We start from the raw sequence: 13,022 nt of genomic DNA, 5'->3' as shown, positions 1-13,022 counted from the left end.
CAGAAATGCAAGTGTTTCTTTATTGAGCAGAGATTGTAGTAGTCAAGAGTTGTGAATCAGCACAACAATCCCACTTCATTCTGATTTGAATTTTGATTACATTCCACTGCTGTATTCCAATCACTGGAAAGCAATGGGCCTTTCCTCATCTGATTCAACCCAACAAGATGAACAGTTAATGACTGCATGAGTGCCTGGGTTAGAAGCTGCTACTTTTTTAGTGTGAGTTTTGGCTGCACCTCCAACTTACACACAAATAGATAACACTCGTAAACCCACTGACATTGGTTTATCATTCCATTTCTCCCGACCCTCCCAGATAGCTCAGATTGCATTCAGCCAGAACTACCTCTGCTCACACTACACGGAAATAACCCAGGTCTCCAGCCTCAACTAAATTCACAATGTAAATGTTTGGTTTCCCCATGGTGAGGAAAAGTCACATTGAGTTAAACAGAATGTCAAATCCCTCTCAGGGGATAATGCAACAATTTCAAGAATAGGCCAATTCCGCTTGTGTCACTGGTGACTTCACAATGGAAAGGAACCAGTGGAGTGGGGGAAATTAGAAATTTTTCACAAAAGCTGAGGACTTGGAGGGAGCTGAGTCCATAGAGATTGTGAGAGTAAGGAGAGGCAGGCTATCGGTGGCTACTATGGAAGAACTGATCTGTCGGAGGGTAGTATTAAGGGAGTGCTGCACTGTCGGAGGGTCAGTACTGAGGGAGTGCTGCCCTGTCAGAGGGTCAGCACTGAGGGAGCGCTGCACTGTCGGAGGGTCAGTACTGAGGGAGCGCTGCACTGTCGGAGGGTCAGTACTGAGGGAGCGCTGCACTGTCGGAGGGTCAATTCTGAGGGAGCGCTGCACTGTTGGAGGGTCAGTACTGAGGGAGCGCTGCACTGTTGGAGGGTCAGTACTGAGGGAGCGCTGCACTGTCGGAGGGTCAGTACTGAGGGAGTGCTGCACTGTCGGAGGGTCAGTACTGAGGCTGTGCTGCACTGTCGGAGGGTCAGTACTGAGGGAGTGCTGCACTGTCGGAGGGTCAGTACTGAGGCTGTGCTGCACTGTTGGAGGGTCAATACTGAGGGAGCGCTGCACTGTCGGAGGGTCAGTACTGAGGCTGTGCTGCACTGTTGGAGGGTCAATACTGAGGGAGCGCTGCACTGTCGGAGGGTCAGTACTGAGGGAGCACTGCACTGTCAGAGGGTCAGTACTGAGGCTGTGCTGCACTGTCGGAGGGTCAGTACTGAGGGAGCGCTGCACTGTCAGAGGGTCAGTACTGAGGCTGTGCTGCACTGTCGGAGGGTCAGTACTGAGGGAGTGCTGCACTGTCAGAGGGTCAGTACTGAGGGAGTGCTGTGCTGTTACTCAAACCTCGTACCACATAAGCAGGTATAGTGCAAGCTGATGACACTGGTCATGTTACTCAGAGAGATCACCCATCTCATGCTGACACGTACCTGCCTGTTGGATCCACAGGTGCCATTTTGTGTTTTGGCCATATGATATCTGCAGGGGTCCTCTGCCGCCGTGGGAAGATTGGCGAGGGGGTACACAGCCAGGTCTCCAGCTCCACCAGCCTCACCTGACTCAACATCTCCAACATCCTGCAAGGATAAGGGAACAACTCAGATTACTGGCTCCCAGTAACTTGATGACCAAGGACAGTTGTTTTCATTTTAAATCAGGCCAGGGTCTGTCTGTGCGGGTTCGGTCTGTGCGGGTTCGGTCTGGGAGGGTTCGGTCTGGGGGGGTTCGGTCTGGGGGGGTTCGGTCTGGGGGGGTTCGGTCTGGGGGGGTTTGGTCTGGGGGGGTTCGGTCTTGGGGGGTGGGGTCTGGGGGGGGTGGGGTCTGGGGGGGTTCGGTCTGGGGGGGTTCGGTCTGCGCGGGTTCGGTCTGCGCGGGTTCGGTCTGCGCGGGTTCGGTCTGCGCGGGTTCGGTCTGTGCGGGTTCAGTCCGGGTGGGATCGGTCTGTGCGAGATCGGTATGGGTGGGATCGGTCTCTGCAGCTTCAGATGTGTGCTTCAGCCATCCATGGATCTTGTTCACACTGAATGGAATGGGTGGATGATTGATGGGAGAAAACAACCATGGGTGCTATTTTTTTTAATTCACTCACGGGATGTGGGCTTTGCTGGCTGGTCCAGCATTTGTTGCCCATCCCTAAATGCCCCTCAGAAGGAGATGGTGAGCTGTTTTCTTGAACCGCTGCAGTCCATGTGGTGTAGGTACACCCACAGTGCTGTTAGGGAGGGAGTTCCAGGATTTTGACCCAGCGACAGTGACGGAACGGCCGATATATTTCCAAGTTGGGATGGAGAGTGGCTTGGAGGGGAACTTCCAGGTGGTGGTGTTTCCCATCTATCTGCTGCCCTTGTCCTTCTAGATGGTAGTGGTCATGGGTTTGGAATGTGCTGTCTAAGGAGCCTTGGTGAATTCCTGCAGTGCATCTTGAAGATGATACACACACTGCTGCCACTGTGCGTCGGTGGTGGAGCGAGTGAATGTTTGTGAATAGGGTGCTGATCAAGTGGGCTGCTTTGTCCTGGATGGTGTCCAGCTTCTTGAGTGTTGTGGGAGCTGCGCTCATTCAGGCAAGTGGGGAATATTCCATCACACTCCTGACTTGTGCCTTGTACATGGTGGACAGGCTTTGAGGAGTCAGGAGGTGAGTTACTCATTGCAGGATTCCCGGCCTCTGACCTGCTCTCGTAGCTACAGTATTTATATGGCTAGTCCAGTTCAGTTTCTGGTCCACAGTAACCCCCAGGTTGATAGTGGAAGTTTCAGTGATGGTAATGCCAGTGAACATCAAGGGGCGATGGTTGGATTCTCTCTTGTTGGAGATGGTCAATGCCTGACACTTGTGTGGCGTGAATGTTACTTGCCACTTGTCAGCCCAAGACTAGATATTGTCCAGGTCTTGCAGCATTTGAGGAGTCGCGAATGGTGCTGAACATTGTGCAATCATCAGCGAACATCCCCACTTCTGACCTTATGATGGAAGGAAGGTCATTGATGAAGCAGCTGAAGATGGTTGGGCCGAGGACACTACCCTGAGGAACTCCTGCAGTGATGTCCTGGAGCTGAGATGACTAACCTCCAACAACCACAACCATCTTCCTTTGTGTTGGGTATGACTCCAACCAGCAGAGAATTTTCATCTTGATTCCCATTGACTCCAGTTTTGCTAGGGCTCCTTGATGCCACACTCGGTTAAATGCTGCCTTGATGTCAAAAGCGGCCTTGATGTCAAGGGCAGTCAGTCTCACCTCACCTCAGGAGTTCAGCTCTTTTGTCCATGTTTAAACCATGGATGTAATGAGGTCAGGAGCTGGCGGAACCCAAACTGGGCGTCATTGAGGAGGCTTTTGTGAAGCAAGTGCCACTTGATAGCACTGTTGATGACCCCTTCCATCACTTTATTGATGATGGAGAGTAGACTGATGAGCCAGTAATTGGTCTGATTGGATTTGTCCTGCTTTTTGTGTACAGGTCATACCTGTGCAATTTTCCACATAGCCGGGTGGATGCCAGTGTTGTAGCTGTACTGGAACAGCTTGGCTAGGGGCGCGGCAAGTTCTGGAGCACAAATCTTCAGTACTATTGCCGGAATATTGTCAGGGCCCATAACCTTTGCAGTATCCAGTGCCTTCAGCCATTTCTTGATTTCACGTGTAGTGAATAGAATTGGCTGAAGACTGGGATCTGTGATGCTGGGGTCCTTCAGAGGAGGCCGGGATGGATCATTCACTCAGCACTTCTGGCTGAAGACTGTAGCAAATGCTTCAGCCTTATCTTCTGATGGGCTCCTCCATCATTGAGGATGGGGATATTTCTGGAGCCTCCACCTCCAATGAGTTGTTAACTTGTCCATCTGATCCGTTGCTTGTGGGATCACTTAGCTCTGTCTATCACTTGCTGCTCATGCTGTTTGGTACGCAAGTCATCCTGTGTTATAGCTTCACCAGGTTGCCACCTCATATTTAGGTATGCCTGATGCTGCTCCTGGCATGCCCTCCTGCACTCTTCATTGAACCAGAGTTGATCCCCTGGCTTGGCGGTAATGGTAGAAGGGGGAAGATGCCGGGCCATGAGGTTACAGATTCGAGTGCAATTGTTCCCCACCCAGAGCACATTCTGTGCCCTTTCCACCCTCAGTGCTTCCTCCAAGTGACGTTCAACATGGAGAAGCACTGATTCATCAGGTGAGGGAGGGCAGCACGTGGTAATCAGCAGGAGGTTTCCTTACCCATGTTTGGCCTGACACCTTGAGACTTCAGGGTCTGGAGTCGATGTTGAGGAATCCCAGGGCAACTCCCTCCTGACTGTATACCACTGTGCCGCCACCTCTGCTGGGTCTGTCCTGCCGGTGGGACAGGACCTACTCAGGGATGGTTATGGCGGTGTCTGGGACATGATGTGTAAGGTATGATTCCATGAGGACGACAATGTCAGGCTGTTGCTTGACTAGTCAGTGAGACAGCTCTCCCAATTTTGGCACTAGCCCCCAGATGTTAGTGAGGAGGGCTTGGCAGGGCTGATATTGCCGTTGTCATTTCTGGTGCCTAGGCCAATGTCAGGTGGTCCATCTGGTTTTATTCCTTTTTTGTGACTTGCTAGGCCATTTAAGAGTCATCCACGTTGCTGTGGGTCTGGAGTCACATATAGGCCAGAGCAGGTAAGGATGACAGGCATTAGAAAACCAGGTGGGTTTTTATAACAATCATGGTCATCATTAGACTTTTAATTCCAGATTTTTACTGAATTCAAATTCCACTATTTGCTGCAGCAGGGATTTGAGCCCGGGTCCCCAGAGCATTACCCTGGGTCCCTGCATTACTAGTCCAATGACAATACCACTACGCCATCACCTCCCCAAAGTGCCATCAGATGATTCAAAAAATGTGGAATACCTAACTGAATGGATGGAGAGGAAGATTTATTGTGGAGGGATGATTCTGAAACTGAAAGCACCACATCTGATCCAGAGCGGGATCCTTACAATGATGCCATAGCCAAAGTGATTCAGAATGAATTTGATGAACTCTTTCTGCTGGATGTTGAAGATGATGAATTTGACGGTTTTTAAAACATTTTGATTATGATTAAGGGTACCTTTGTAGAGTTAATTCATTCAATAAAACATGTGACATTGATTAATTTGAATTACCGATGTTATGTTTCTTTTCATATTTCAAAATGGTGACCACCTACACCATCGCCAGCCATTCACATTTTATACTCAGCTCCACCTACACCATCGCCAGCCGTTCACATTTTATACTCAGCTCCACCTACACCATCGCCAACTGTTCACATTTTATACTCAGCTACACCCACACCATCGCCAGCCGTTCACATTTTATACTCAGCTCCACCTACACCATCGCCAACTGTTCATATTTTATACTCAGCTACACCTACACCATCGCCAGTCGTTCACATTTTATACTCAGCTCCACCTACACCATCGCCAGCCGTTCACATTTTATACTCAGCTACACCTACACCATCGCCAACTGTTCACATTTTATACTCAGCTCCACCTACACCAACCGTTCACATTTTATACTCAGCTCCACCTACACCATCGCCAGCCGTTCACATTTTATACTCAGCTACACCTACACCATCGCCAGCCGTTCACATTTTATACTCAGCTACACCTACACCATCGCCAACCGTTCACATTTTATACTCAGCTACACCTACACCATCGCCAGCCGTTCACATTTTATACTCAGCTCCACCTACACCATCGCCAGCCGTTCACATTTTATACTCAGCTACACCTACACCATCGCCAACTGTTCACATTTTATACTCAGCTCCACCTACACCAACCGTTCACATTTTATACTCAGCTCCACCTACACCATCGCCAGCCATTCACATTTTATACTCAGCTACACCTACACCATCGCCAGCCGTTCACATTTTATACTCAGCTCCACCTACACCATCACCAGCCGTTCACATTTTATACTCAGCTACACCTACACCATCGCCAACCGTTCACATTTTATACTCAGCTACACCTACACCATCGCCAGCCGTTCTCATTTTATACTCAGCTCCACCTACACCATTGCCAGCCGTTCACATTTTATACTCAGCTCCACCTACACCATCGCCAGCCGTTCACATTTTATACTCAGCTACACCTACACCATCGCCAGCCGTTCTCATTTTATACTCAGCTCCACCTACACCATCGCCAACCATTCACATTTTATACTCAGCTACACCTACACCATCGCCAACTGTTCACATTTTATACTCAGCTACACCTACACCAACCGTTCACATTTTATACTCAGCTACACCTACACCATCGCCAACCGTTCACATTTTATACTCAGCTGCACCTACACCAACCGTTCACATTTTATACTCAGCTCCACCTACACCATCGCCAGCCGTTCACATTTTATATTCAGCTACACCTACACCAACCGTTCACATTTTATACTCAGCTACACCTACACCAACCGTTCACATTTTATACTCAGCTACAAGTCAGCCTCCATTTTTGGAAGGAGTTTTTGAGGCTTCAAAGATCGATTTACATGCTGTGATCTGCAGTATATCAGTATGATATTGTGGGTGTTAGTCCCACCTTGACCAGTCAGCCATTTAAAAATTATCAACGAGGAGCCAAGATCTCATGGCATTTTCCACCACCACTTACCTTTCATCTTCCATCAGGTGGCCATCTATGCAATGAGCCTTTCCTTGCTTTGTCCTCCCACAGCCACTGAATTCTTGTTTTAGATTAAAAGGCAGTTTCACTCTCCCACCGACAAACATTTTCACAATATCGCCTGAAGGAAGTGAGAATGAAGATGGTGAATGTAAGGGCACAACCTTTACTATGCTGAGACGATTGGTGCAAATCAAAGAATTTTACAGCACTGATGGGGCCATTTAGCTTATAATCTCTGTGCGTCTTTCCCTGAAAGAGCTATTCCTCCTAATCGCATTCATCTGTCTCTCCGTATCATCCAGAATCAGGAGTATATTCCTCTTTAGTCCTGCTTACACTGTGTCCATGCACATTACAGAACAAGTATATTCCCCCTTTACTCCTATTGACACTGTCTCTGTGTACAGTACAGAATAATGTGTATATTCCTCTTTATCCTTAATAGAGTTAGACAGTATCGATTATATCAATAGATTGGGCAATGCCAAGTTGTGCAGAATGGGAAGGTTCATATCCTCGGACATCACCGGTTAATTAAACTTGACCAGCTGGAGGTTGAGTGTGATAGTGCAGAGGGTGTGTAACAAAGGGTAACAGCCAACATTGTTTCTTGTGAATTCACAACCCGAGTACAGAGAGTTTCTGTTCCTAAACCATTCCCAGAGCAGGACTACATCCCTGTCTCAGTGAATCAATGTAACACAGTCAGAAGGCTGAAGCGTAATTTACCATGGGGCCGTCTGCCTCTCAGCTGTGGATGGGATCGGAAAGCCGGTGACGATGTTCCTGCTGAGGTGACCAGGATGAGACTCAGCTGTCTGGGGATAGTTGTTCTTGAAGTCTGAGTGATTCTTTTCCACAGGAGAGTGCCATCAATGTGATATTAATTAGCGATACCCATGTCCTTCAACCTTAAGCCAGCCTGCATCCCAGATTTATCCTCAAGGGCACTGGGATCTGGATCCAATTATCCTTGCTCCACTTTGACTCACTCCACTTCCTGTAGCTTTGATGTCACTTCAACTGAAGGAAGAAAACTCCTAATGAACGACACGTGTCCGTCGGAAACAGGGGAAGGAGGAAATAATCCCAACCAGAATCCGCTTGCTGCTCCTGAGAGGGACACACTTTCTCCATGTACTATACCCACTTCCCATGTTACACTGAGGGGTGTGGGGTATATCAGAGAATGTTACAGTGAGGGGTGTGGGATATATCAGAGTGTTACAGTGAGGGGTGTGGGATATATCAGAGTGTTACAGTGAGGGGTGTGGGATATATCAGAGTGCTGCAGTGAGGGGTGTGGGGTATATCAGAGTGTTACAGTGAGGGGTGTGGGATATATCAGAGTGTTACAGTGAGGGGTGTGGGGTATATCAGAGTGTTACAGTGAGGGGTGCGGGGTATATCAGTGTGTTACAGTGAGGGGTGTGGGGTATATCAGTGTGTTACAGTGAGGGGTGTGGGGTATATCAGAGTGTTACAGTGAGGGGTGTGGGGTATATCAGTGTGTTACAGTGAGGGGTCTGGGGTATATCAGAGTGTTACAGTGAGGGGTGTGGGGTATATCAGAGTGTTACAGTGAGGGGTGTGGGCTATATCAGAGTGTTACAGTGAGGGGTGCGGGGTATATCAGAGTGTTACAGTGAGGGGTGTGCGGTAGATCAGAGCGTTACAGTGAGGGTTGTGGGGTATATCAGAGAATGTTACAGTGAGGGGTGTGGGGTATATCAGAGTGTTACTGTGAGTGGTGTGGGGTATATCAGAGTGTTACAGTGAGGGGTGTGGGGTATATCAGAGTGTTACAGTGAGGGGTGTGGGGTATATCAGAGTGTTACAGTGAGGGGTGTGGGGTATATCAGAGTGTTACAGTGAGGGGTGTGGGGTATATCAGAGTGTTACAGTGAGGGGTGTGGGGTATATCAGAGTGTTACAGTGAGGGGTGTGGGGTATATCAGAGTGTTACAGTGAGGGGTGTGGGGTATATCAGAGTGTTACAGTGAGGGGTGTGGGGTATATCAGAGTGTTACAGTGAGGGGTGTGGGGTATATCAGAGTGTTACAGTGAGGGGTGTGGGGTATATCAGAGTGTTACAGTGAGGGGTGTGGGGTATATCAGAGCGTTACAGTGAGGGGTGTGGGGTATATGAGAGTGTTACAGTGAGGGGTGTGGGATATATCAGAGTGTTACAGTGAGGGGTGTGGGGTATATCAGAGTGTTACAGTGAGGGGTGTGGGATATATCAGAGTGTTACACTGAGGGGTGTGGGGTATATCAGAGTGTAACAGTGAGGGTTGTGGGGTATATCAGAGTGTTACAGTGAGGGGTGTGGGGTATATCAGAGTGTTACAGTGAGGGGTGTGGGGTATATCAGAGTGTTACAGTGAGGGGTGTGGGGTATATCAGAGTGTTACAGTGAGGGGTGTGGGGTAGATCAGAGTGTTACAGTGAGGGGTGTGGGGTAGATCAGAGTGTTACAGTGAGGGGTGTGGGATATATCAGAGTGTTACAGTGAGGGGTGTGGGATATATCAGAGCGTTACAGTGAGGGGTGTGCGGTAGATCAGAGCGTTACAGTGAGGGTTGTGGGGTAGATCAGAGCGTTACAGTGAGGGGTGTGGGGTAGATCAGAGTGTTACAGTGAGGGGTGTGGGATATATCAGAGTGTTACAGTGAGGGGTGTGGGATATATCAGAGCGTTACATGAGGGGTGTGGGGTATATGAGAGTGTTACTGTGAGTGGTGTAGGGTATATTAGAGTGTTACAGTGAGGGATGTGGGGTATATGAGAGTGTTACAGTGAGGGGTTTGGGGTATATCAGAGTGTTACTGTGAGTGGTGTGGGGTATATGAGAGTGTTACAGTGAGGGGTGTGGGGTATATCAGAGTGTTACAGTGAGGGGTGTGGGATATATCAGAGTGTTACAGTGAGGGGTGTGCGGTAGATCAGAGCGTTACAGTGAGGGTTGTGGGGTATATCAGAGTGTTACAGTGAGGGGTGTGGGGTAGATCAGAGCGTTACAGTGAGGGGTGTGGGGTAGATCAGAGCGTCACAGTGAGGGGTGTGGGGTAGATCAGAGTGCTGCAGTGAGACGTGTGGGTATATTAGAGTGTTACAGTGAGGGGTGTGGGTTATATCAGAGTGTTACAGTGAGGGGTGTGGGGTATATCAGAGTGTTACAGTGAGGGGTGTGGGATATATCAGAGTGTTACAGTGAGAGGTGTGGGATATATCAGAGTGCTGCAGTGAGAGGTGTGGGGTATATTAGAGTGTTACAGTGAGGGGTGTGGGGCATATGAGAGTGTTACTGTGAGTGGTGTGGGGTATATTAGAGTGTTACAGTGAGGGATGTGGGGTATATGAGAGTGTTACAGTGAGGGGTTTGGGGTATATCAGAGTGTTACTGTGAGTGGTGTGGGGTATATGAGAGTGTTACAGTGAGGGGTATGGGGTATATCAGAGTGTTACTGTGAGTGGTGTGGGGTATATTAAAGTGTTACAGTGAGGGATGTGGGGTATATCAGAGCGTAACAGTGAGGGGTGTGGGGCATATCAGAGTGTTACAGTGAGAGGTGTGGGGTATATCAGAGCGTTACAGTGAGGAGTGTGGGGTATATCAGAGTGTTCGAGTGAGGGGTGTGGGGAATAGCAAAGTGCTACAGTGAGGGGTGTGAGGTATATCAGAGTGTTACTGTGAGAGGTGTGGGGTATATTAGAGTGTTACAGTGAGGGATGTGGGGTATATCAGAGTGTTACAGTGAGGGATGTGGGCTATATCAGAGTGTTACAGTGAGGGGTGTGGGGTATATCAGAGTGTTACAGTGAGGGGTGTGGGATATATCAGAGTGTTACAGTGAGGGATGTGGGGTATATCAGAGTGTTACAGTGAGGGGTGTGGGGTATATCAGAGTGTTACTGTGAGTGGTGTGGGGTATATTAAAGTGTTACAGTGAGGGATGTGGGGTATATGAGAGTGTTACAGTGAGGGGTGTGGGGTATATCAGAGTGTTACTGTGAGTGGTGTGGGGTATATGAGAGTGTTACAGTGAGGGGTGTGGGGTATATCAGAGTGTTACTGTGAGTGGTGTGGGGTATATTAAAGTGTTATAGTGAGGGGTGTGGGATATATCAGAGTGTTACAGTGAGGGGTGTGGGATATATCAGAGTGTTACAGTGAGGGGTGTGGGATTTATGAGAGTGTTACAGTGAGGGGTGTGGGGTATATCAGAGTGTTACAGTGAGGGGTGTGAGATATATCTGAGTGCTGCAGTGAGAGCTGTGGGGTATATCAGAGTGTTACAGTGAGGGGTGTGGGGTATATCAGAGTGTTACAGTGAGGGGTGTGGGGTATATCAGTGTGTTACAGTGAGGGGTGTGGGTTATATCAGAGTGTTACAGTGAGGGGTATGGGGTATATTAGAGTGTTACAGTGAGTGGTATGGGGTATATCAGAGTGTTACAGTGAGGGGTGTGGGGTATATCAGTGTGTTACAGTGAGGGGTGTGGGTTATATCAGAGTGTTACAGTGAGGGGTATGGGGTATATTAGAGTGTTACAGTGAGGGGTATGGGGTATATCAGAGTGTTGCAGTGAGGAGTATGGGGTATATCAGAGTGTTACAGTGAGGGATGTGGGTTATATCAGAGTGTTACAGTGAGGGGTATGGGGTATATCAGAGTGTTACAGTGAGGGGTATGGGGTATATCAGAGTGTTACAGTGAGGGGTATGGGGTATATCAGAGTGTTACAGTGAGGGGTATGGGGTATATCAGAGTGTTACAGTGAGGGGTGTGGGATATATCAGAGTGTTACAGTGAGGGATGTGGGGTATATCAGAGTGTTACAGTGAGGGGTATGGGGTATATCAGATTGTCACAGTGACGATTGTGGTGTCTATCATGTACTGATTTAGGACTGAAACGTTTAAATTATATTCATTTGCACAACACAAATATATGTTAGAAATTGCCAGCTGACCTTGTGTCAAACATGCTTATTGCAATGTTTGAAGATTTTGAACTGGTTACCATCAGCTTCCCATTCTTCTGAAGGGAATTAGATAAATTATTGAAGGAGAAAGGGTTTATTGATTTATTGGTCCAAATTGGAAAGAGTGAGCGTGGAGCTGATGAGTCTAATGGCCTCCTTCTGTGCTGTACTCGTCTATCCTTCCTGTCTTACAGGACTTTAAGACATTCGCTTAGATATCCCTGTTTCATCCAGTTTAATTACATCATCGTGACACTTTCTTCACCTTCAGACAAACTTACAACTGCACAACTGATCGAAAATTTAGGGGAGACATGGTGCAGTGGCAATGCCACTGGATTAGTAAGCCAAGAGGACAGGTTAATGCTCTGAGCATGGGTTGAAATCCCACCGTGGCAGCTGGTGGAATTGAAATTCAATTAATAGAGCTGGGTAACAGTGACCATATCACAAAAACCCATCCTGTTTGCTAATGCCCCCTAGAGAAGGAAATCTACCATCCTTAACTGGTCTGGCCTACACATGACTCCCAATCTACAGTAAGGTGCTTGACTCTTAACTGGCCTCTGAAATGGTCTAAGAAGCCACTTGGATAAGCTGGCCTCGAGAGTGAAGCCCACATTCCAAGAAGGAATTTTTGAAAGTGCCCATCCGTGGTCAATAACGCTTCTCTCATTATCCTGGCCAAGTTGGCCATTAACAGGTCCAGGCAGCGGGCGATCGAGGGGGTAATCCGGCTAGACTGTCTGCCCCTCTTCCACGGCTATGTTCGCAGCCGGGTATCCCTGGAGAGGGAGCACACGGTGTCTGCCGGCACCGACAAGGCCTTCCATCCTCGGTGGGCACCGCGGTGACTGGGGTGTTTTATTGACCCCTTTAGTCACATTTTGATTTAATGTTCGTAAGCTTCCTTTAAATTTTGTCTATGTTTTTGCAGTTTCCCTTTAAGGGGCTGCTGTTTACTTTATCCCTGATTTTGTTCATTTAGTTTATTTGTTTGTGCTTGAAAGAGTTACATCTTCTTAACCATCCTAACCTTGCCACTGTGTCCTGGTGCTCTCTGGACATCCACAGCAGAGGTGCAGGCAGCCTGCTGACTGAGTCTGTGATGGCCTTGATGGATGCCGTCTGAAAGGCTGAGACCTGGAGGACCCCAGCCTGCTTTTGGGGTCCTGCTGTGTGCCAGTGACACTCTCCTTGGCCTGTGGAGCTGGAGTTGCTGAGGTCACAGGAAGAAGGGATTCAGATGGGCCGGACTCTCCCAGAGTCACCTGGCTGGATGGCCCCGGGGTGTGCACCTGCTGATCCTCCTCCCTATGGGTG

The 13,022-nt window shown here is 48.5% G+C and overlaps 1 protein-coding gene across 1 annotated transcript in view; it reads right to left on the bottom strand.

Moving 5' to 3' along the window:
* LOC144699546 (ankyrin repeat and fibronectin type-III domain-containing protein 1-like) overlaps nt 1–6,823 on the bottom strand; it is a gene marked incomplete at its 3' end in the record, with an annotated part of 134,721 nt that extends 127,898 nt beyond the window's left edge. Inside the window, exons 1-2 of the mRNA XM_078570592.1 lie at nt 6,696–6,823; nt 1,462–1,608 (exon numbers count right to left, since the gene is read on the bottom strand). Of these exons, the coding sequence (XP_078426718.1) occupies nt 1,462–1,608; nt 6,696–6,814 (266 nt within the window). The remainder of the gene's footprint in view (nt 1–1,461; nt 1,609–6,695) is intronic.
* Between the last annotated feature and the right edge of the window lie 6,199 nt (nt 6,824–13,022).

The sequence above is a fragment of the Cetorhinus maximus genome, chromosome 24 (genome assembly GCF_964194155.1).
Source record: "Cetorhinus maximus chromosome 24, sCetMax3.hap1.1, whole genome shotgun sequence".
Taxonomy (NCBI): Eukaryota; Metazoa; Chordata; class Chondrichthyes; order Lamniformes; family Cetorhinidae; genus Cetorhinus; species Cetorhinus maximus.
The sequence above is the reverse complement of the archived record's forward strand: the minus strand, read 5'-3'. Positions and strand labels throughout refer to the sequence as shown.